Consider the following 26,677-nt stretch of genomic DNA (forward strand, 5'->3'; position numbering starts at 1 on the left):
ACTGTGTCTCACATCTATCGTGACACTGTGTGAAAAGCCAGACATCTACAGCAAATCCTCCCTAAATAAAGTCCAGTTTTACAAACGTGTCATATCATGGTAGATGCAGTGTGGTGAATTTCAGAACAGTATCTAAAAAACTGCATTTTAACAGCATTTTGAATTATATCGTGCATTTACGTATGTATCCATGTATATACTGTCTGTATGTATCCAATTGCTGTGCATTTCAGTGCAAATAGAGCCTATTTAAACATCGGTTTTCTCACTTATGGAGCCATCGGTATTTGCAAAAATAAAAATAAACTAAATGTTAAACTATGTAGTCTAAATTAAGTAACTTGTTAACTGAATTTGCAACATAATAAAGAGTCAAACTACATTACAGACAATCCCAAAACATTCTACATAGCTGTTTCCAACACTGTTTCCAATACTCAGTTACTTCATTACATGGACAAATTCACATAGTGTGAGGCCTGTTGTTTCTCACTCAATGAGTTCATGAGGTGCGAATACAGTTCAGAAACTTTTATTTCGTTTTTTATTTAGTTATGCGAGAACATAGCCATGGTTCACATGACGCTTGTATACAAGCGTCATGGTGCCGAGTCCCCCTGGTTTATAGTGGTGTTCGATTTTTTTGCATTGCCAACTCTCTTATGTACATAAACGTTCAGATTTCAAATATAAAGTGCTTACCCCCGAGCCACGGATGTTACAAGGCGATCCGGACTGCGATAAGTACCCGTATCTCCCGTATTGTTCAATAAAAAGCATTTTAATCCCACGCCGGCCATTTTCTTTTTCTTTTCTTTTTTTTTTGGTAATGTATCAGAGTGCAATACACCTCCCAACCATTAGTCGCATGGATGAAAGTATCGGAGAAAATTTTGAGAAAATGGCCGGCGATGGGATAAAAATGCTTTTTATTGAACAATACGGGAGATACAGGTACTTATCGCGGTCCCGATCGCCTTGTAACATCCGTGGCTCGGGGGTAAGCACTTTATATTTGAAATCTGAACGTTTATGTACATGTGAGAGTTGGCAATGTAAAAAAATCGAACACCACTATAAACCAGGGGGACTCGGCACCATGACTGTCATGTTTCAGGGCTATAGCGAGAACAATGACTTCTACTATAGTATGTTAACTTTCCAGGAATAGAAAGCCTGCAGTTTCTATTCGTTTTGGATTACCCATTGATGATGTCACTGGTATGCAGGATTCTGAACTGTCCACAGCCCTCTTCTGAGACACAGACCAAGGAGACAAAAATGTTACCATATCATAATGAGCATTAGTGAGGACCAATTATATGAAGATAGGTTGAAAATGGGTGAAGTGGTCCTTTAAGTAGGTCAGTGGGACGCAATAATTTCATCATTAGCTATAGTACTGTATTTGCCTCTGTACTCGTGAGCAAGCAAGTCTAGTCTAATTATCATTAAAACGACATTATGTCCGTCATGCAGGATAACTTACAAATTGTGCATTTCATTTCTGAAGCAGCTACTTATGTTTTGCATATTATGGTAGTTTAGGCCTAGTGATTAGTAGTCATCCCCTTTTCTTTATAGCAAAAAAAACACATGTTTAAAAGTGTTTGAAGTTTATTTATTTAACAGGGGGAAAAGCATCACAAACATGATTAAAATAGTTTTTGAGCCCTACTCAGCAAAAATACTGATTTTCAGACGGTTCCTCTGCTACAGCAAGAGAGAAAAGAAAGAAATTAAATAGAAGAGAGAACGTATCAATAGATATTTAGAGGAGACGGTCAGAGAATTTGGGTAAAAAACATAAGAGGATTTAAATGTATCTAACTTAGGTCTCCAACAGCCCATTGCCTCATCGCCCAAGTCAGTGGTCCCCCAGCAGGAAACTCTTTAAAACAGAGAAAGATTAACTATTGCGTAAATTGAGCAGAATCTCGTTCCAGGTTAATGTACCAATGTACCACAGTGTATGATTGGGCATTTTGCAGTTGCATGACAGTGTGTTTCCCCTGTGAAAATATCAGATGTCATGTCATAGTTGTGATTATGTAGTATATGGCAACATAGTGTGTGTCAGTGGTGTGAGTGTCGTTTTGTATGGCTGAAAATATTTTCTGTATATTTTTATTTTAGTATTGTAGGTACACCATATAGTTTCAGGATAGTTTTTATTTTGATTACAGTCCATTTTTTCACTGCTAGTTATTTTTAATAACCTGGTTCTGGTCATCAGACAGGGCTGCTCTGCCACATAAACACAACACAAATGGGAATTTGTCCAAAATCCGGAGCGTTGTTCAAACTCTGAAAGATGGATGCTCACAGGTAGACATTTACGCTAGAGTTTTACTGTGAAAGCTCAAATATGTGTCCACTACCCTCTGACCATAATTAAAAATCTCTAGAGAAAAACTCTCAACCTAGAGCTAAACCTTAATTTGTTTCTCAGTCAGGCTGAAAGAGAAGAGATGCAACACTTTAGATCAGAGGAGACTTCCTGTTCTTGGTGGTGTAGCTGAAATGAAACTTCCTGTCAGAGAAAAAAGAGTTAAGGTAGAGGAAGACTCTTCAGTGTGACATCACTCTGACTCGCATGATTTGAAACCAGAAGCGAGGTTTAGAGTTTATGATACAGGAAGCTGTGTCGACCGATAAGGCCAGACAGAAAACGTACGTATAGCTTTCAAACAAAATTAGAAGTTTATACTCCAGTTAGACTTACTTCTCTCTTGGCACTGTGTATCGGACCAATAAGATATAGAGGTTTTGGTTTTGGTTTGGAACCCCACTTGCACGCATGGTGTCTTGGTGGTACACACCCTAACTCCTGGACATGGCGGGACTCTACGGACTGCTAATCCTGCTGCTCCTGGACGGGTTGACTGGTGAGTAACCAACTGGGTTGCTTTGGGTTTTTCTGCTCTAGAAATACAGTGCAGGGGACAGTGGAGCTATCCCCTTCACTATGTTAACTTAACTGTATGGTTGTCTATGAAATGTAGGTAAAATGGTGGTGAATTGATGCATGAAGGTTGAAGGAAGCCATACCAAAAAGATGATTTGATGTAAGACAATGAGGCACTTTCTTTCGAAACAAAGATAATCAAACTTTGTTTCGAACTTTATGTTTGTAGCATAATATGCTACAAACAGCTACCATATTATGGTCGGTGATGAAACACATTTATTATGTCTGAGACAGAACATAAGCATCTGAGTATTTCTTTTTTACTTATTTTTTGTTAAAAGATAGCCACGTCACAAAATGTATTTTTCTTTCTTTAACATTGAGTTTTGATTGAGTTTATTTTACAAATTAAAATACAAAAGAATTCATACAGTATTTAATCCTTCAGGATAATGCAAAAGGTGTGTCTCATGATTTAATTCCATTGCGGTACTTAAGTACTGACTAGTAGGCAGATAGGAAAAGAGACACAGAATAACTTTTTTATTCAGCTCCAGGTCAAAGGCACATGGAAATATTGTCATGATAAGACCCACCAGAGATAAGCCTGTGACCATGTGTGGGTCCCAAACCTTTATTCAGACAAAGGTTGCTTTTAATACAACTTTACTGAAATACAGCATGTCACCCTCTGTGTGTGTGTGTGTGTGTGTGTGTGTGTGTGTGTGTGTGTGTGTGTGTGTGTGTGTGTGTGTGTGTGTGTGTGTGTGTGTGCGTGCGTGTGCGTGTGTGTGTGTGCGCGTGTGCGTGCTTACGTGCGTGTGTGTGTTTGTGCATGCGTGTGTGTGTGTGTGTGCGGCGGATGGTAAGTCGGTGTAAGAAATTAGAGGTCTTTCAGGGTGTGTCCTCACAAGTTCTTTCTCATACGGGTCCATTTTCAAAACTAGAGGTTCGGGCCGCTACACGGCCCTCACACCTACGTCGCACACAACCGGGCTCTCCATATTTGCCTATATATGGCCTGTGGCCGCCACAGGCCGAATTGTGTCGGTTTTCAAAATAAAACACACAGCCTTCATCGGGTGCTGTGGCATTAGTCTAACCGGCCAATTTTTCCGAAGTACCATTGGTCCATTGGCACGCATTATGGCGCGCATAAACTTATGCCTAATCCTAACCCTAAGATTAACCTCACAAAAACTATGCCTAAACCTAACCCCCTTCATCGGGGGTCTTCCAGATGACGTTTTTCAAAATAAATGTGTTTTTTTTTATGACTTTTCATGCACCTTGCTAGTGCACCACTAGCAAGATGAAAAGGTGCTAGTGATCCCTCTCTCAATCAAGGCACAGTAAACGTGTCAGCTGTCACTGTAAAGTCAACATGGTCAGTAGCTGTTTCTCTGTCTGCAAGAAGGGGGAATCATCATTGCGCAATGCCACACCAGAGAAACGCTGTCTCAATATTTTCCCGATGTCGTCAATGTTCCATTATTTTTACATGAACTCCCTGTAGTTGGTTTATTTAAGTCACATAGATGTTCTACATATTACAATGATATACACTTAGGCATTTGATGCTGCTGTAATACTGTGCTGTTATACGCTATTCACATTCAGAGGCTGGCGGCAGCTAAGCAGTGTGGTCACACAGCTCTTTGACCACTTCCGTGTTCCATTCTGAGCTCGCTGTGAGCTTCCTGCCTGGCAGGGCAGACCGAACCCAACACACTGAGCTGGAACACAATGGCAATGACTTGAGAATTCATTATAAAGGGGAAGTTTGGGGCTTAAAATGAAGTAACAACGTCTGAAAGATCTAATCATCTACTGTAGCTGTGCAACTTATACAGTTGCACAGCGTGCGTGCGTGCGTGCGTGTGCGCGCGCTATATACAGTATATTATATATAATATAGTATATAATGTATTTCTCTCCACCCGCCCACCTGTTTGCTCTAAAAAATGCTTTCTTTCTTTTTTTTTTCTTTTTTGTGCTTTTTACCCCCTTTTCTCCCCAATTTAGTCATCCTGCCAATTACTTCCTCCCCACACACATTTGTGTGTCGTAAATGCTGTTCTATCCTATATTGACTCACCTGCCAGTGAGGAGCCCCCACCGGGAGGAAGTAGAGCCTCCGTCCTACTCCTCCCGCCCTGCCGACAGGTGCCACCCCAGCCCGTAGGAATACGTGCAGTGACAGATATCACCCTCCCCGCCCGGCTTCCCTCCTCCGAACACGGGCCAATTGTGTTCGTTTAGACGCCCAACCAAGCCGGATGCACCACGGTGGATTCAAACCCACAACCTTCCGTGGTGGTGGGCAGGCACTTTTACCATTGTTTGCTCTTTCTACCTCTTATTGGCTCTGTTCAATGCCTATGTGACTGATCAAGCACCTACAGTAATTCTGAGAACATCATGTTTGTCTCACCCTCCTATTTAGGCGCGTGAATGTCACCCTTCAGTTTTGAACCCTGCTTTGGCCCTGGCCTCCATTTAAAATCAGTCCGCCATTTTACAAACAGAAAACTATGTATGACCTGACCGCTGTTGTAGTCAGAACCTAAAACAGTCTTTATGGGAAGTAGTTTCCGTTCACCTTTCGCTGAGATTGGTGTGTTGCAAAAAAAATAATATTCTAAACCATGCAAAAAAAGAAAGATACAGTACGTTTCAAAACGTATGAAATAGAAACGAGACAATGTAAATGTCAACTACTGTTTCGAGTTAAGGTTTTACTATGTTCTTTGGAGCATTCATGGGATCAGGTGATACGTCCCCCAACCTACAGTATGAGTGGAATAATTCAATCCGTCCCTCATTAACCTAAACAGCCATCTACGGTACAGTATACGCTTATAGTGTAGGAGGGCAATGCGATTTGCAGAGAGCATCTATCTTCCTCTATGCAAGCAAGGGCAAAAACCACATCCTGGCTCTCGTTGCTTCACCAGCCATTCTCACTCATCATCAGCCTTACTTTATTCTCCTATATTAACCCATTAAGACCTGAGGCGATTCTACAAATGCCTTCCAAATCAGTATTTCTCACACTTTTCAAAAATCTAAAAGAATAGCAGATGTACGTAAGCTCGCAGGTCCAACAACAGAGTGTTTACAGTGGTAGCAGCTACAGCACTGTGCACTGTAAAATCCCAAGTGTTAATTTCACCGAGTTACAGATTACAGAACGGATAAATGAACACTGAGGATGTTACTGTATTTATGTTTAATAATATGTTTATTAAACATATATATGCAATAATGTGTTTAACATACTATAAAGTTTAAATTGGCCTTAACTCGGAGTACACCGTACAGCACAAAACACACTTTCAGTGTGTTAGTTCCTTCCAGTTCTACAATTCTCAGTTCTACAAAAGGCCTCACGGGAGAAACTCTATCGTGCTCTTGCTGGCTGTGTTTGCTTGAAAATGTTAAAGAATTCAGATCAAAATGATCTACCTTCTCCTAAAATTATATATACCTTTAAACCCGAACCTTTAAATTGGTTTGGGCAAACTGAAACCAAGTGTATTTTGTATGCTTGGTGAGAGCTCTCAGTGCAAGACAGGAAACTGTGGTTTGGCTTCCGAAATAGCGAGTGCTCATGCTATCCACCACATTGCCATGGCAACCAGGTTATATCACACCAAAGTACAGAAGTTATAGAGAAGTTCTGCTGAAAACCATCGCTCATGTCAACACCCTTTCCTCTGGCAGCTCGCTGACACTCTCGTCAACAGAGCTGAGAGGAAGTGGACATCTTACTGCTCTTTACTCACACAAAGAGATTAACCACTTAGACCTGGTCGATACCGTGTCAAACGTTGAAAACAGCCGATCTACAAGCTCACAACATGTTGCATCTTGTAGAACTGCTATTTTCATCTCGCCGTGTGACGGAGTATACATTTTACATGCCTAACTTTTGTCTATAAAGGCGTGCCCACTATAGGGACACCAGCATTAATGTGGTTAATAAATAAATAAATAAAATCATAGGTAATGTTTAACAGAATCGTTTACTGCTTCGTGACTTGATTCAATGTCTGAATGTGAAAGTAATAACTTGATTCGCGTGTGTTTTTCTCTTATAATTCTAGGTGCGGACGGCCAGACAACTGGTAAGTTACAGTTCTTTGTGTAAAAAACAACAAAACTGTATAATATCAGTCTACTGTAAATTTGTACACAGACCAGGAAGGGATATATGCCTGGTTTGTGTTCCATGAGCGCGCCATGAAAGGCTCTTTCTGCACTTGTGAAATGACTCATGCATGCATCTTATATAGCGGGTGCTCTGCCATGTATGTTTGTTCTGAGGTCCATTTTTAATCTTACAATGCAGATGCGTTGCAAAGCACCAGTCCAAAAACCACCTTACCTGCACCCACCTTACTTGCAAGCACCAGCCCAAATGGCGCCGTACCTGCACCCACCTTACTTGCAAGCACCAGCCCAAATGGCGCCTTACCTGCAACCATCTTACTTGCAAGCACCAGCCCAAATGGCACCTTACCTGCACGCAACTCATCAATCCTCGCCCCAAACTCCCCAACTCAGGGACCCAGTGCCAGTGGTAATGTATTCAACATTCACCCACCGTGGTGACTTCTTGTGGAATTATTTGTGTCAATCTATGCATTTAACCCATTTAGACCTGAGGCTGATTCTAAAAACACCTTCAAAATCCTAACCTACGTTTTCGTCAAAAGGTTTTATAAAACCTCATATGTCCAAAACTGTTACTTTTCAGGATTCAAATAAAAAAATAGCAAAGGTAGCAGATCTACAAGCTCAAAACGCTACGTTTCGTGCCGCGTTTTGAACTTGCAGATCTGCTACTTTTGCATGCTTTTGTGTGATGCTGTAGTACAATGAAGTAGGGCATTAATTTACAAAAAAGCACAAAAACGTAGAATATGCAGATAAGAGGTTTATGCCCGACAGCAACCATATATAGTGACAACTAAAATGACAGATATGCTTTTCCGTATTTTAAAGGTATGACAACGTATAGGCTTTCCATGTCTAAATGGGTTAAATGTCTGTAGTGCTATTCTAGTGTTGCTGTACCATACATGGCATGTTAGCATCATGTTAGAAAGTCATCTGTCATCAGAGTGAGTGTCATGTGTTTTTCGATGAATTGAGTACAAAGGACCCCAATGGAAACAAGCCATAGTGCTTTCTTGGGTTTAAAATCCTCTTAACAGACCTTGTATTGAACTGTACTTCCCTGTGCTTGTCTTTGCAAATTGTTAATAAAGTATTCAATCAATCAATCAATCAATCAATCAATATTCAATCAATCAATCCTCCACTCCACAGCTGTACCTGACAGTACCATCTCTGACCTTTCAATCACCTCACCTGCAGTCACGCAACCCATCAACACAACACCACCTCCTACACCTACCACAGGTTGGAACTTTGTCAGCAAAATGCTATCCGTTTGTACTGGTTTGCAAATGAAAATTGAGCCATTTAATTCCCACGTGGGCTACAGACGTAAGAGTCATGATACAGTATAGCCGGATTTTTGCCAAGTTGCGCACTGCACTGCTGTCGAGCGCTGAAAATGTCCAATCTACAAGCTCACAACGCATCACAGCCTGACACGTTGTGAGCTTGTAGATCAGATTTTTTGGCGCCTGCGCGCGACACTGTGCGCAATGAAGTATATCAAGCCCTTAAGGTGGATTACGCATCCATCAGTCCCCTCACCACCTGATGCATTTTATTGCTCATTACTAAGAATGAGCGTTACACTGTCTTTGTGTTCTAATATTTATTTTGTATCTTTACTCTATATTACAGGTCCATCCCAGTGTGAGTATCAATTTCATTTTTCAATGCTTTAATCCACTTCTGTTCATGAATTATGAGCTGTGATGTCCATGTGCCTGTATGTGTACTTATATTTCATACTGGTGGTATTATTATTATTATTATTTTTATTATTATTATTATTATTATTATTATTATTATTATTATTATTATTATTATTATTATTATTATTATTATTATTATTATTACTATTATTATCTCCTGTGATAATAAATGAAGGCGTACAGATTCTACACCAACCAATGGGTCTGATGTTGAAATAATGGTGGTTATCATTCATCTACAGACTAATAATTCTCACTGCTATGTGTGCACTATTTTATGGGCAGGTTCATACACACTTCAACCAGAGAGGTTTGGCTTTATGATCAACATCAGCAGCAACATCAGTGGCGACTACTTTGTAACTGTGACTGAAGATGACTCTAAAAGTCAAAAAACCTATACCGTAACAGTGCCTGGACCTGACACTACCAACAGTAGTAATAACGACACCGTAGCCCAGCCTGACCGCCTATTCAATGCCAATGAAAGTTTAAAATACCTGAAGCCTTGTACCCTCTATCGTTCTAATGTGACTATTGTTCATGGAAACCAAACAACAGTCATGTGTGATGATCACACTGGAAAGGATTCTACAAAGACAATGGGTATGTTGAATAAACAACACACGCTCTCGCGCGCGCGCACACACACACACACACACACACACACACACACACACACACACACACACACACACAGAGTGTGTACAGTATATACAATATGTGCAGTACAGTACATTGTTGCAGGCAGAAACTTTGTATGTCCATATTGCATTTTATTTTTGTTTTTATAAATGAATACCCTCCTTCGTCATACTACAGTGTCACACAAAAAAAGGTGAAAGTGGTTGAGTCTGCCTGTGGGTTTTATAAATATTGAAAAGTATACAAGAGCTTGTGACTAAATGATTGGAACACAGGTTATTCTAGCCATTTCCTGAAAAGTAATGGTTCTGGACATAATGTTGTGTGTGTGGAGATATCCCAAGTGTTAATTCTCCAAGTTACAAACAGATATGAACACTGAGGATGCTACTGTATTTATGTTTAATAAGTGGAGTACACCGTACAGCAAAAAAAATATTTAAAAAAAAAATATATATATATATATATATATATATATATATACAGTATGTGTGTGTGTGCGCGTGCGTGTGCGCGCGTGTGTGTGTGTGTGTGTGTGTGAAATAGAAATATATGAAATGTTATGTATTTATTGTCAAGAATATTCCTCCAACATTTTTGTATTTCAGAACCAAGCGACATTGAACCGGTCAAATGCAGTTCTTCTGAACGTGTTTGCTATCGGAGTGATTGGGATTTGAGCAGCAGCGTGGAAGCCACAAATGATACTCCAGCGATACTTCAGTCATGCACCGGAAAGATGGGGTATCAGGAGGTGTTCTGTATCAAGCCCAGTTTCGAAAACGACATTTGCTCAGATTTGTCCACAACCTTTCGTTGTCCAAACTCTAGCTTCAGCCTAAACCAAAGTATCACTGCAGGTACAGTATGTATGGTTTAATCAGTTTCTTATAATTATATGTGGTGGTGTGTAATGTAATGTACTTCACTGTCTGCCTGTTTTTGTTTTTATGTGTTTTTTGTGGGGACTGCGGATATAAATTAGCACCTTTGCTAAATCCGGTGTATTTACATTACATTGATCTTTATTGTTCATTAATATGTCTAAATAAACAAATAAAGTAAGTGATACATCTCCTGTCCAAATATCATCACATACGATAAAGTGTTCTAATATTTTCAACAGATTTCTTAGAAATCAAACTGAAACTTCCTGATGGACTTCCTGCCACAATAGAATGGAATAAACCACCAAAATGTACTGATAATCACACCATTGATTTCATTTGTCAGGGTAAGTAAAAAAAAAAGACTAGTCTTCTTAATAATGTTCAATATGTAAAACGTGACTGAAGCGACACTTCTTTGAAGTGACTGAATGAGTACAGTATTGTCCTCGATCTTCCCAAATTGAAGCCACTGCTCATATTTACACATGCATTAAGTGGAGAACTTCTAACTGTGACATATTTCTTGTCCCTCAGATCATAATAACCAGGAAACCAGGAAATTGTCCGAGCTGGAGCCCTACACAAATTACAATTGTACTGCTACAATCAAGTACAGTAACATTACCATCGTTAAGCCAGTTGTTAAAACTGTCAGAATTGATTGTGGTGAGTTAATAATCATTGTTTCCTTGTGTAATGAGAGATTGTATCCCCTCTCATCATGAAGTCCCATGAATTAATAATGCTCAGCTCATCTTGACATACAGTACCACTGTACGAATGTGTGATATTGTGTCCAACAGAGGTTAAAAGGGTTCAAATGGAACAATCGGTAGCAACCGAAGACTCCATTGTGATCAGCTTCAGCCTCAGCTACAGCCCCAAATGTAAAAACTTCAGTCAGAATCTCACATACACCTGCAGTTGCACCAGCGGAAAAGATACAGTACATGAAAACCTCATTACATTTGGGGAGAAATGTAAATGTCTGAATTTGAAGCCATACACTGATTATACATGGAAAGTAAAAGCCACCTACAAGAAAAAAGAGTTTCCGGAAGACTGGAGTGTAACAGGGAGCATAAAAACACTTGCAGGAAGTAAGTAACCAATTATAAATGTTTAAAAACTGAAAAAAGGTCCAGGGCACTTATGGACCTATGTCATTATAAGTGAATGTATTTTCACTGCTTTTAAATTGGTTAATTTTGAGCATGCTACATCATCATATGACGAAGTATAACATAGTGCTGAAGACGTTAAGATGGCTATTTCATGGTGAAATTCTTTAAAAGATAGACAATAAATTTGCATGTCAAAAAAGAACTGTGTTACTTACAACAGTAGTTCTCAAACTTTTTCGTGCCAATGACCCCCAAATTGATATATATTTGGCCACGGACCCCCATCTGAAAATGTTTTGTGCCAGGGACCCCCAGAAGAGAAGATTTATGTAAAAAATATTTTTCCAAAATTTTCCAAAATAGCAGATGTACAAGCCCGCAGCGTGACATGAAGTGAGCTTGTATATCTGCTATTTTTGATTAGCCATAGATTTAAATACGGTTAAAGTGGTTAAAATGATTGTGACGCTATATAAACTAATTTTGCTGGGGGGTACCAGGGGGTCCCCGGACCCCACTTTGATAACCAATGACGATATATATTGTTATATATTATCAATATGTATATTATTATTATTATTATTATATAGAGAATCAATTGTTCAATTTGCAAAAAGTAGAAGTTACTGGAGGGGCAGTGGAAACAAAATGTGCACAGTCACAGCAGATACCCACAACAGTCTACACATACAAATGTACAAATACAGTATTATGCGTTCACCTGTTATTATTATAGTTGCATTATAAGCCGAATGTGGTTAAACACAGAGTACCATCTAAAGAAGCAAAAGAAAATGTAAAGAAAGATTTAGCTTACCCTTCTGTAAATGTTTTCATTCTCATCATATCTCACAGAACCTTCTCAGCCTGTGGAACTGGATTTGAGCTGTCCAGAGAATAATGCAATTAGAGTCAGGTTTAATATTAAGGACGAGGATTGGAAGGGACCTAAGATTAAAGTTGTTGTGCGACTTTTTAGTGGAGAGTTCATGGTGGAGACCAAAGACCAAACAGGGACAAAAGGTCCAAAATATATTTTTGACTTCAGGGATTTGAGCTACACAACAACCTACACAGTGAAGGTATGCATTATTCCTATTTTGTTTCACTTGCTTTGTTCTACTTTAACGTGCTTCAGTTCTTCCTCACCTTTCAAGTGGTGACATGGTTCCAGATAAAGGGGTGTCCTTTTTTTCAGGTATTTCTTTACAATGGAGTATATGAAGGCTTCCCCGGAACAAAGAATGCTGCTACACGGTGTATGTGTTTCACTTTCCATATGCATGTATTACATATGCAATAATGTGAAATGTCTCACATTGCAACATTAAAACATTTTAAGGCATAAAATGTTTTGAGCTTTAATGCTACCTGCTTAGACGCCTGATCTTTAAATGTCTTTATATGTAATGTATATTAAGTCTAGAATAACGACCTCTTGTATGTGTTTTATGCCATTTCTTGTGTGAATTTATAGACAACGACAAAGCTCTCATTGGATTCCTGGTGTTCCTCATCATCCTTACTTCTCTGGCCCTGCTCTTTGTTGTCTACAAGATCTACATTCTGCAGCATAGGAAGGCCTAGTAAGCATTCTTTCATACCCAAACATCCCGATTCTGGGTGGAACATTCGCCAAAAATAGCCGATCTACAAGCTCACAACGCGTTGTGAGCTTGTAGATCGGCTATTTTTGGCGAAGACATTTCATGTAGATGGAAAAAAGCAGTCCAAGTACAGTTACAACTCCTTTTCACTAAGACTAGACGGTTTAAGTGGTCAACCAGTCTGACTCCCATGTTACTTGAGCTTTAGCCTGATCGAACATTGGGTGTTGAAATCATAGAATCCAGAATCATTCTGTTGCCAGTTGCTATTACTGAAAATGAATTGCATTCTGCAATCCACCTGTCAAAGTTCATTTCATTCAGTATGTAGGCTTTAACGAATCCCACTATTGTATCCCTTACTCTGAAAATGGGAGTCCTGTGAATTCAAAATGTGCTGTTTTCTCCACAGTGACCCCAATGGTGAAGGTGTGGAGCTTATCCCAGCATCAAGTAAGTACAGAGACGTTTTCTAATTGCCTGTACAGTAGAGGTCCCTGCACAACAATTACGTCCAGTAGCTACATACAAAGTAATGATTAGGTCTGGTATCTGGAGATTCTGGACATGATGTATTGGGGTGATCATTCCTACTGTCATACAAATAACAGGATTACAATAATCTGATCTCAAGAAATTGGATATTGGAGTCACAAATATTTGAGGAAGCAGATTATTTAAAGGGAAAATAAATGTGTTGATATCAGTCGATGTGCGGATCTCAAACAGCATATCCAATGTCCAATCATTTCTGATAATGGTAAGGTGATGCATAAAGGGCTTTTCAAAAGTCTGGATATTGTTGTAAAAGTATGAAAGTAATCAAATAATTAACATGAGTAGTAATTGATTACAGTACGGATTATAGTTTTAAGCAGGTAATCCAGATTCCTTTTTTAAAGTGACCCAGCCAACCCCTGCATACAGAATCTCTGAAATGCAATGTGCTGTATCAGCCAGAAACTTCTTGCACCTTGTTTCCTGTTATTTCCTTCGCCTGTTTGAAATACTTGTTACTCATTGACTGGCCGGGTTGGTTTCATAGACGAGGAGGACCAACTGAGGACTGTTGAGCCAATCGCAGCAGAGTTCCTGCTGGAGACTTACAAGAGGAAGATTGCTGATGAGGGAAGGCTGTTCTTGGATGAGTTTCAGGTGAGTTTGTGGCTTGTATTTCATCCCCACCAGGCAGTGGTGGAAAAAGTACTCAAGTTTTTTACTTAATTAAAAGTATCAATTCTGCAATGTAGAAATACCCTGAAGTAAAAGTCCGGAATTCAATACTTGAGTAAAAGCACAAAAGAATTGGCCTACTTGTGGTGTTGTATAAGTACAATATTTGCCTCTGAGATGTAGTGGAGTAGAAGTAAATGTACAGAAAATTGGAAATACTCCAGTAAATTAAAAAATCACACCCTGTGTGAAGTGGGCGGTGTCTTGCTAGCTAATCACAATACTGAATGGAGTCGATCAATCATGTACAAAGGATAAATACATTTATTGAAACACTCTTTATGATGGACAAAACCATAACTTGAAAAAAACAAAATTTGGTTTTTTTCAAGTTATGGTTGCTTATATAGGGCTATGCACATGTGTCATGTGACACTGGCCAATCACAGTCCTGAATAGGCTGTGATTGGCCAATCACAGCGCAGGATAATTCTACTAATTTCCTGGGCCCAGATCACAGCACAGGACATAGTACATTTTTCCAAATCTCACTTATAGGGGCGGTTTCACCGCCCAAAAATACCTCAAAACTGTACTCAAGTACTTTATACCACTGCCACTGGGCTCACAGAAGGTGAATTCAGTGCAGAGTAGCATAAAATGTCCCAGTAGGGCTTAACCTCTCTTTTCATTAACCAGTCATGACTCCCATGTTACTTGAGCTTTAGCCTATCTTCAGTGAAAGTGGTACAATGTTCTCCATGTTGCTCTAGATGCCACTCACAAAGCCATTCTTTATTTTCAGAGCATCCCCAGAGTCTTTTCCAGGAACATGGCAAAAGAGGCCAAGAAGACCTCTAATGCAATCAAGAACCGCTATGTGGACATTCTGCCATGTGAGTAGCCAACAGTTTCCTACATTTACTGGCTTCATCTTCACTAGCTTTATAGGTAGAGGTAGGTAGCTCAGCTCACTCATATAGCTCTCTCACATACACACACACACACACACACACACACACACACACACACACACACACACACACACACACACACATGCACACACACACACACACACACACACACACACACACACACACACACACACACACACACACACACACACACACACACACACACACACACACACACACACACACACACACACACACACACACACACACACACACGCGCACACACACACACACATACACACACACACACACACACACACAATCATAGAGGTAACTTCAGCGGGTGACAGGCTGCATATTTCTTTATTTCTTTGTCTCAGATGATTACAACCGTGTTCAGCTAACAACAGGAAATGGAGAACCAGGATGCGACTACATCAACGCCAGCTACATTGATGTAAGAATACTTAAATTAATAAAGATACATTAAATGCATGCATATTACAATAAGTATGTATACATATAGTATAGTATATATTACATTATATCGGGTACACACTTGTATTGACAGTCATTTGTCTTTTTGGTAACACTTTGGGTCTATAATGCATTATAATCACATTTATGATGCATTATAATGTGCATTATAACGCTTGTTATAAATGTTTATAATCATGTATGACAACTTATGACAATGTTTATAACATTTTATTTTACCACAGGGATTCAAGGAGAGTAAGAAGTACATCGCAGCTCAAGGTGAAGTATTGTTCCATGTTCTTCATGCAGAAAAACAACTGCACTAACGTCACGTTTCCATTTAATGGTAAATATGTGTGTGTCATAGGACCCAAGGAGGAGACTGTGAGTGACTTCTGGAGAATGATGTGGGAGCAACAGTCTTCTATCATCGTCATGGTGACACGCTGTGAAGAGGGAAATAAGGTCGGAACCACACTTTATTTAATTGATGGGCAATCACTCATACACCATCATCTGAACATATACAGGAAATAAACCTTCGCATACAGTCATTGCAAAATTGAAAGTTGCCAGGAAAACCCCAATTGACCTTCCCTGTTTAGAAATATGTTTTCCTACCACCTCAGTGTGAATATGCCAATGTTTATTAGGCGTTATGTTTATAATTTTAGATATAGGCCTACTTGTGAACACACAGCATATCAATTGATATGTTTTCAATTAATTCAACCTGTAAACCAGAAGCACTGCTATAGAAGATGGGCCATTGAGAGCTGAATGTTTGCAGACTCTCTCTAGTCTAGTTGAAATGTGTGAAGGTTTAAAGAATGGAATGCCCTCTAGTTTAACCTCAGCCTGACTTTCTCCAGTGTAAATTGACCGACTTGCTTTATGCCTGGTGTTTTGAATGTTCTTGATTGTATATTGACTGTCATGGATAATCTGGTCCGTTGATATGCTCTGCCACAGATTAAGTGTGCCCAGTACTGGCCGTCCCCAGAGCGAGAGACAGAGCTCTACGAGGAGTTCATAGTCAAGTTGAAAGGAGAAGACCACTGTCCTGATTACATCATTCGCCGTCTCAGCCTGGCTAATGTGAGTTTACGTTGAGCTCAAAGATCCAAAGACACCAAGACAAGTTTTGTGAACTTCAAAGATGTCAGTGAATTGGCAGTGTGTGTGTGTGTGTGTGTGTGTGTGTGTGTGTGTGTGTGTGTGTGTGTGTGTGTGTGTGTGTGTGTGTGCGTGTGCACGTGTGTGTGTGTGTGTGTGTTTCTTAACATTAAATCTGGCGTCCCTATGTTGGGCAAGTCATTACAGGTGAAAGTTTCCCAAAATATTCAAAAGAATTCCCCAATTTTTCTAAAATAGCTGATCTACAAGCTCACAACGTGTCACAATGCGAACCATTGAGCGCTTGTAAATCAGCTATTTTCGCTATTCGTCATACGAATAGTGGAGGATATAGGGCATAAGTGGTTAATCTGTGTACAAGTGTTGATGTAATGCGTGTTGATCTAAACGTACTGTATGTGCATTTACAGAAGAGAGACAGAAGCCCCGAGAGGGAGGTGACCCACATCCAGTTCATCAGCTGGCCAGACCACGGCGTGCCAGGAGAGCCTCACCTCCTCCTGAAACTCAGGCGGCGGGTCAACGCCTTCAACAACTTCTTCAGTGGACCTATTGTCATCCACTGCAGGTAAATGACTGCCCGTCAGATTCATTCATTGATTTATTGATTCAAGGTAGAAAATAAAGTGTGTGTGTGTGTGTGTGTGTGTGTGTGTGTGTGTGTGTGTGTGTGTGTGTGTGTGTGTGTGTGTGTGTGTGTGTGTGTGTGTGTGTGTGTGTGTGTGCGTGTGTGCGTGCGTGTGTGCGTGTGTGTGTGTGTGTGTGTGTGTGCGCATGCAGTGCGGGAGTAGGCAGAACAGGGACCTACATTGGCATTGATGCCATGATGGAGGGTCTGGAGTCAGAGGGGAGAGTTGATATTTATGGCTACGTGGTCAGACTTCGCAGACAGAGATGCCTCATGGTTCAAGTGGAGGTATGTACTATACCTTAGATACCTACATGTATTAATACTGTGTGTGTTCTTGTGCAAGCATGCATCTATTGCAAGTCTGTGCATATGTATTAGGATCAGTGTGGCCATGTCTGCAACTATACCTGTCTATTGTGCTTGTGCTTCTGATTACATTTGTGAATATGTTTTGTCTTTATTAATAGGGTTGCAATTTTGGTTTAAAATAATAATGTACATGCACACTCCGGCTCTTACACTGCACATCATGTATGTGCCTACTTACCTTTATTTTATTACTGTATGCAGGCCCAATACATACTGATTCACCAGGCACTGATCGAGCACAACCAGTTTGGAGAGACAGAGGTAGTCCTGCCCGAGCTCCACAGCAGACTGGCAACACTCAAACACCGGAGCTCCAGCGCTGAGTCAGTCCTTCTGGAGGAAGAGTTCCAGGTCAGGAGGCTTTCATTGGCTTCTTTTCTTTACTAGAGTTCAACACCTATGTCGCACCGCCGATCCAACCAATACGCCCGTACCAACCAATTTTAATATAGGATATCAGTGGTTCTCAAACTCTTTAATTTCAAGAACCCCCAAAATCTACAAGCTCATTGCACGGCTATGAGCTTGTAGATCTGCTATTTTTGAATATCCAAAGTATAAAATATGGTCTCTTTTTACTATATGCTGGCTGGTGTTGCACTAGTATACCAACCTCCCCTTATATAGAAATAGACCCACATCCTCAGGTGCTACATCAGCACTTAGGCATTATCAATGGGCCACCAAAGAAGCCTTCAGCAACAGTCACAAATGTTACATCTATTCTTACAAGATGGCTAGATATATCCAGTCAGTACACATTTATATATATACGGTGTGTGTGATGTGTGAAAATATATGTAATGCTCCCCTCCACCTTCTATGCCTGGTCCCCTTCCCTCCATCATTTATTTTACTTCGAGCGCCTCACGTTCAATTTTCTTTTCCCTCTGCACTCCGTTTTCCCTGCCTCATTTCAACCCCCCTTCATGTGAATATGAACATGAAATAAGAATTGGAGTTTTTCTTAATGCCTTTCTTCTGTGGTTCAGAGAGTCCCTCTGTACAAAAACTGGAGGACCTTCAACACAGGGATCATCGAGGAGAACAAGAAGAAGAACCGCTTCCCTTCTGTCATACCATGTGAGTGTCAAAAACACTTAAATAGATCTACTTATCAAATGTTATAATCCTGGTGAAATCAAGGATCTCTTTTTACAAGGGAGACCTGACCGCAACAGCATATTCAGTCACAGATTCAAGGATATAAATCACCATAGTTGGCATGGGAGAGAGAGAATGAAAACAGAATATAAGGGAATAGATGAAACTTACAGGAAAACTAAAACCATCACAACAACAGATGAATATCAATTCTCAACAAACACATCTTCCAGCTCATTGCCTCTTGCTGTATAATGCTTTAGGGATTGACAGCAGAAATTACTCATGAGATTCTAAATAAAATAACCCCAGCTACACTGTCCATCACATTTATGTTTAATATAAAGTCATGAATACTGTATATTGTTGTTGTCGGGTGGAAACCTTTTTTATGTCCAAAAAAGCAACTTTTCAAGAAATGGAAAAACAACCTGTGTTCCAATGGATGCACTATAGTTATTATTTAGTCACAAGCTCTTGTTTATACTTTTCAAATATTTATAAACCCCATAGACAGACTTAACCACATCCAATATGACGATGGCAAACTTTTTCACGTTGTTTCGCGCGACAAAGTATAAAAATGGAGATACAAGGTTTCTGCTCGACATCACAATATGATACATTTTCAGCATGGCCTTATAGAAGAAAAAACAGAGCATACAGTACAGAGCATACAGTACACAGCTGTTGAGTATCCACCTCTGTTCCTGCTATCAACTGTCAGATCATTATCAACATATCACTTCCTTACATATTATACATGTATGACTTTCAGACGACTTCAACCGAGTGCTGGTGAAGTTAGAAGAAGACATCAGCCGTGACAGTGAGCGCGGTGGTGATGACGATGACGATGATGAATATGATGACTCGTCTGATGAAGATGACGACGAGTCTACCAAATACATCAATGCCTCCCTCATCGATGTATGACACGTTAACGCTTTCTGTTCCTTTAAACCCCTATTTGTCCCTAGATAGGATTTTAGCACAGCCTTAAATGTAAGGACTAAAATGGTTAGTGCTCTGACCATAATATGGTCAGAGTTTATGGTTGCAATGTGTTTGAGGTGTTTGTCTTGTTCCATGCAGGGCTACTGGTGTCCCCATGGCCTCATCGTGACCCAGGGACCCCTACCAAACACTGTGGGTGACTTCTGGATGATGGTTCACCAGAAGAAAGTTAAGACTATCATCATGCTCTCCGACTGCACTGAGGGCGATCAGGTGCGTGTCTATGTTACGCCACAACTACACATTAAGCAAAAATGCTGATAAATAGCACTAAAAGCGGTTCTATGGCTCGTAAGGGGAACATCTTTTGGTGCTATATAGCACCTATCTTAAAGGGATAGTTCACCCCAAAATTACTTTTTTTCTTAGTTAGAAAAAAGAATTAGTCACCCCATGGAGACTTGAATTCATGGATATTTGTTTGTTTTTGTCGCATTCCTAAGCCAATAATTTGATGACCGGCAGCTGTTCCAGTATAGGAGACACAAAGAGTCTCCTTTGTGTCTCCTACCGAAACCGCTGCCTACCGGTCCGCTGGTCATCAAATTATTGGCTTAGGAATCATGCGACAAAAACAAAAACATATCAGATAGAAAAAAAGTTATTTTTGGTGTGAACTATCCCTTTATAGGTGCTACAGGGCAACAAAAGTGCTTACAAATACAATCCAAGTGCAACAGTGCACCTTTGTCAAATGATGCTATATAGAACCAATAGAAAAATGTGTGTAGTACATAAATGCACAAATTCCTCATTAACATATTAACAGATACGGACAGTAAAAGTCTCTCAGAGTTAAATTAACATTGTTCAGGGTTAGGCCTACCTATATATTATGTAACGGATGCACAATTATGATTATAACTTGTCTGCACTGTCTACGTGTAAATAATGTGTTCATTTATGATCAAAACATACTGTACCCATCATTAAAATACACTACTTATTATGTGCACAGGAGATGTGTTCTGCATACTGGGGAAAAGAGAAGCAAACATTTGGGGAGATTGAGGTGGAGGTGACAGCCACAGACACCTCTCCAGCGTACACCACCCGTACAATGCAGATACGTCACGTCAAGGTAACTGTGCACCACTCTGCACTGAGCTGGCTGCTATACCTAGGAAACTACACAATACAATCCTCAGTCTAAACAACGTAAACCTTATATACTTTGTTGACCGGAGTCCCCCAGGGGTATATAATAGGCCTCCTTCTTTTTTCCTCTACATCAAATATCTTAGCTGATCTACTCACAAAGCGATGCTTACAGATCTGCTCAAAAGATTATACATTTTTAAATAACAAAGAACAACACAAAACAAAAAGGGAATTGAAACAAAACATGACAAGACAAGGTCCACACCCACATCCAGCACCCACAACACCACAGTTCAGCCACACATGCAACATTGAAACAATATGCATACACGTGACACAAAGTAAAAACGAAAGTAATTTTCTTTTTTTACTATGGATGCTAGGGTTCATGTAGTTAATTTGTACAATCTCGAAGCTAGGCCTACAAATAATCACATAGGATTTTACTTTATACTCGGTCGCTGGCTTTGATCTGAATGTGATATCAGCTTTTAATGAATTGATGCTCTGATTGTGTATTGCTATATTACCCTTTTATTTTTAGAGTTGTATTTTTATATCTTTTGCTTCACAGCTAAGCACTTTGTAGCTGTTATTAGGGAATAAAAGAGCCTAGAATATAAAACGTCTAAAACACCTTATTTCTACTTTGTCGCACAACAGTGTCGCTCAAAAATGTTTTTACTTTTTTTTGTAAACTTTGTGTCATGTGTCAGCATATTGTTTCAATGTTGCATGTGTGGCTGAACTGTGGTGTTGTGGGTGCTGGATGTGGGTGTGGACCTTGTCATGTCATGTCATGTTTTGTTTCAATTCCCTTTTGTTTTGTGTTGTTCTTTGTTATTTAAAAATGAATAATCTTTTGATCACAAAAAAGAAAATAATTAATAACCAGCACTGTCATACTATGCAGTATAAATGATGTTTACGGCTATAATCCTCAGACGCTGTATGCAACAGTGCCTTAAATGCTTTCTACTGATTCTAGGATTTTGTTCTTATAGTATAATGCACCACACAACTTATTGAAGAGCATATTTGAGAGCTTAGTTTTTATTAGCATTTACTTTGTGACTTTGTTTTTAAACATGCTATCTATGTACTACTATTAATGTATTATAATTGTCAGTGTGTGCTGTACAATGTGAGCTACTGCTACCCATGCATTTGAGTGAAAAAACTCAACCCACTAAAACACACGACTACTGTCTCAAACAGAGGAAAGAGCGCCGGCCGGTGAGGCAGTTCCACTTCCTGAAGTGGGCGGACAGAGAGCTGCCAGAGAACACAGAGGACTTGACGGACATGATGAAGCACATCAAGCAGACCAGCGGCTATGGTCAAAACAAGGCAGACAGGAGCACTCCCATAGTGATACACTGCAGGTGAGCTAGAAAACTGTGGTGCTCAAACCTTTTAGCTCGAGACCCAAAAGAGAAATTTGATGTGTCCCTGTGACCTACTGTAAGCTAGTGAAAACAAACTACAAGCTCACAACGTGTCGCGATGTGACATGTTGTGCGCTTGTAGATCTGCTGTTTTCACTACTTCTTAAAGGTTATCTTTTCTTATTTATGGAAAAAAATTACATTTAATTATGAAATTATTTTGAAAGATATTTCAATTTGTTTTTAATTATTTAATAATAAAATCTTGGAATGTTTTGAAAATCTTTTGAAATAATCATAATTAAAAACAAAATGTAGGGAGCGAAAAATAGATTTACTTTAAAAATGGGTCCCAACCCACAATTTGGGAAACAGTGAGCTAGAACCTCTGAGAGAGAATGTGCATTGCAGCACTACAGAATATAATAGGTGTGATGGTGACAGGATGGCAGCATGTTTATGTAGGCCTATGTGAAATGTTCTTCAGTAGCTTTTAGCAGCATAGGAAGCAGTGTGTGCAGCACTTCCCTCTTCAATACTGAGAAAAGAAACTACAGAGAGAAACCTTGCCCCTCGGTTGACATCTGAGCTTTTTATCGCGAATAAAAGGGTAACGGTTTAGCAGTGGTGTAAAGTAACTACTGTACAGAGTATATCTACATTGCAGTATTGATACTTCTACTTAAGTAAAACATTTGAGTACTCTTTCCACCACTGTGGTCTAGTCATGTTTTGCTTTCTGTTGTGTGTGTGGATGCATGGTCTTCCTCAGTAACGGCTCTACCCGTTCTGGAGTGTTCTGTGCGCTGTGGATCCTTCTGGACAGCGCTGAGACGGAGAAGCTGGTGGACGTGTTCCAGGTGGTCAAGACCCTGCGCAAAGAGAGGCAGGGCATGATCGGCAGCCCGGTGAGACAGAGATTAAATGGCTCAAAGTCACTCACCACGCACACCTTACAAAAGCACAGTAGTCAGAGCTGTAAAACATCACTCTTTAGGCTCAACTCTGGTTCTGTGTCAGTGTGCTTATGGTGGTCATCAATTTTGTGATGTAGGATCAGTGGTGGAAAGTAAACTAAGTCAATTTACTCAAGTACTGTACTTAAGTACAATTTTGAGGTACTTTTACTTTACTGGAGTATTTCCAATTTTCTATACTTTTACTTCTACTCCACCACACCTCAGACACAAGTATTGTACTTTTTACTCCACTACAATTATTTGAAAACTAGTCACTAGTTACTTTGTAGATTTTGATTATTTTACAAAACTTACATTAACCACTTCAGCCCTATTTAAACTTTGGCTATTTGAAAATAGCCGATCTACAAGCTCACAACACATTGCATCGTGAGGCATTGTGAGCTTGTAGATCTGCTCTTTTCAAAAGATTTTGATACATTTTATTTATAATAACCTGTGAAACATTCTGCAATACGAGTACTTTTACTTTTGGTACTTTAAGTATATTTTGAGGCCAATACTTTTGTACTTTTACTCAAGTACATTTTGAATACCGGACCTTTACTTTACTGTTTCTACATTGCAGTATTGATACTTTTACTTAAGTCAAAATAATTTAGTATTTTTTCCACCACTGTTCACCACACCTTAATAAAGCAGTGGTCAGAGATTTAAAACATTTACTAAAAGGCTCAACTCTGGTTCTGTGTCAGTGTGTGTTTATTGCATATGTGTGGTGATCACAAATTTCTGTAATGTATCAGTATCATAGGATGGTAATATATTTACTACATTAAATAGATTTCAGTCATTGATGTACAAGCCTCTCTATATCCCTCACAGGCGCAGTACCAGTTTCTGTATGACGCAGTAGACAGGGCCTATCCACTTCAAAATGGGGAAGTAACAGCAACGGCTGCCGACTCCGTCCAGCTCATCAATGAGACCAAGCCAGTTGAGCAGGAGAACGGCAGCACCACTTCCAACCAGCAGGTGGCAGCAGAGCCCAAACCAGCTGAGCAGGTTAACAGCGAGACCAGTCTCGACCAGCAGGCGGCAGCAGAGACCAAACCGGCTGAGAAGGAAAACAGCGAGGCCAGTCCCGACCAGCAGGTGGCAGCAGAGACCAAACCAGCTGCGCAGGAAAACGGTGACACCACTCCTGACCAGCAGGTGGCGGCAGTAAAAGAGGCAGCTGAGAGCACCCCATTGGTGGTAGAGGGAGAGAATGAAGATAAGAAAGAGAGTACAGTCAAAGTGGAAGAGGCCAGCAATGGTCCCACTGTCACTCTGGAGGTCTGAGGAAAAAACCCATATAACTCTATGGGGAAAACACAGAGAGACAGAGTGAATGAAAGGAGGGTGGGCCATGTCCACCCTTTTTTCAAAGTTGTTTGACTGCACACTCTTCAGAGAGATTAGAAATGTACATGTCATGCCTTTTACAGAGGAAGATGTAGGCTGCTGTACAGTATGTGCTATTTTGAAGAGGATGAAAACAAAAAAGTTGAGCTTTGAAATTTTAGTTATTTGTTTAATTACTTTATGAATGTATTAGACAGGCGAAATAGGCACAAAGTACTTGGCCTTTTTTTATTAGTTATTCCATTATGTTAATATTTTCTGTAATGTCGTATCTCGCCATTCATTAGTACAGTTAAAGAGTTTGAACTTGAATGGGCTTATGTGGGGGTGGTGGGGGGGGGGGGGTCTGAGTTCTGATCAGATGGATATCAAATATTGAATTGATTGATTGAATATTTTATTAGGCATAAATGTAAAAAACAGCATAAGTACAGTTAATAACATTTCTGACTAAAAGGTCTGTCCAAAAAAGTCCTTGTGGTCTTGTTTCCATTGAGGTCCTTGGTATTCAATCAATGGAATCAAGCAACTTTGTCTGGGGTACACACAGAAATAAATCAGAGTAGATTAGCAGTGTTTCTGTCTCTTTTAAAGTGATATTCCACATTGTTAAAAGTATAAAACATTTCAAAAAGTTCCCCATGACCTACCCTGGATCATAACACACCACTCTGGTGCCCTGTCGACCTGGGATGTGGTCAAAAGACAGATAAACAAACAGACAGACCTTACCAAAACTAGAGTAGATGTAAATAAGGCTTGCAATGTTTATTCTTTTTGCCATACTTAAATCTTTCTGATTGCTTAGTGAGATGCTTTAAATCATTCTTGAATTTTTTTTATATAAATAAAAGTAAGTTATGTGTAATATTGTTTATAATGAAGACAGCGAACATTGAGCCAAGATCACTTTGTACTACATGCTGTTGACAAACTACGTACATGGCTTTATAACATTTTAGAGGAGTTGCAGAATTGTAATTGTAATGTATGTTAATTTTGGTTTTAATTAATATTCTATATTTTCTTGCTAAATAAAAATAAATACTGTGAGCTATATTTTGATTTACTTTTACACTCAAGAAGTACCAGAGGTCCTCAAAAGACAGGACACCATACAGATCCCAGACGTGCATGAAGTACAGGATAGCATATTTTAGACTACTACTACTATTGTCATTAACAATAGTCATAATAATAATAATTGTTATAAAGATGGTGTAAAGAATCTGCAGAATATCAGCATTCAGCAAATATTTTGACAACATAAAAGGTGAGGCTCCAGTAGACTAATCCCCTTAGATCAGTATTCCCATGAAACAAATTGACTTTAATATGCCTACAGAAGAACAAAAGACTTTGATACGCCTACAGCAGACCAGTTGAAATAACAAGATGTGGAATGCAAGATGAATAACATAAGCAGAAAAATACCATTAGATTTTCTGGGAGCTAGAGTTATGTATAGAGTCCCCCTCCTTTTTTCCCTATCTCTTTGGCCAAAATAGCAGATCTACAAGCTCAACATGTCTACGATCAGGCCAACAACTGGTTCAGACAGGGCAAGGAACAGTTAAATGAATACTATGACAGAGTCCAGGTGAACATTTGCTGGGCTGAAGGCCAGCAGAAGCTGGATGACAGGTAGGAGCCACAACCGTAAGTCCTGGAATGCAAGGCACTTGTGTATAGGACTATTCATGTAAAACGACAAAGCTTTTAGGAAACGTTTGTCGTGGGACAAGGAAGAACCGATTGGCTAAAATGGGGCTGTACATAACTTCCAAACTGATTTGCTCATTCAGCTTACCGAGTTGTCTTAAGTCATTCAGTTTCTAGACACACACACGCATGCACACACGCACGCACGCACGCACGCACGCACACGCACACACACACACACACACACACACACACACACACACACACACACACACACACACACACACACACACACAC

General features: G+C 39.8%; 1 protein-coding gene across 2 annotated transcripts; it reads left to right on the forward strand.

Moving 5' to 3' along the window:
• The first annotated feature begins 2,599 nt into the window (after window positions 1-2,599).
• Window positions 2,600-25,771, forward strand: ptprc (protein tyrosine phosphatase receptor type C). 2 transcript variants are annotated; one of them, XM_080431514.1, is made up of 30 exons: window positions 2,600-2,888; window positions 7,021-7,041; window positions 7,266-7,496; window positions 8,249-8,341; window positions 8,738-8,749; window positions 9,097-9,417; window positions 10,065-10,316; window positions 10,583-10,690; window positions 10,881-11,012; window positions 11,150-11,446; window positions 12,326-12,552; window positions 12,669-12,729; window positions 12,948-13,056; window positions 13,490-13,530; window positions 14,123-14,232; window positions 15,056-15,146; window positions 15,545-15,621; window positions 15,887-15,923; window positions 16,012-16,109; window positions 16,617-16,742; window positions 17,192-17,349; window positions 17,562-17,697; window positions 17,983-18,132; window positions 18,774-18,864; window positions 19,664-19,815; window positions 19,981-20,115; window positions 20,861-20,983; window positions 22,222-22,388; window positions 23,164-23,299; window positions 24,197-25,771. In XM_080431514.1, exons 1-30 carry the CDS (start codon window positions 2,837-2,839, stop codon window positions 24,653-24,655), a joined length of 4,203 nt encoding a protein of 1,400 aa, XP_080287640.1. In that variant the 5' UTR covers window positions 2,600-2,836; the 3' UTR covers window positions 24,656-25,771. The 2 variants fall into 2 exon arrangements, with proteins under 2 accessions (XP_080287640.1, XP_080287641.1); XM_080431515.1 differs by lacking the exon at window positions 7,266-7,496.
• The last annotated feature ends 906 nt before the right edge of the window (window positions 25,772-26,677 follow it).

This window comes from Gymnoscopelus braueri (assembly GCF_963280865.1).
Source record: "Gymnoscopelus braueri genome assembly, chromosome: 6".
Classification (NCBI taxonomy): domain Eukaryota; kingdom Metazoa; phylum Chordata; class Actinopteri; order Myctophiformes; family Myctophidae; genus Gymnoscopelus; species Gymnoscopelus braueri.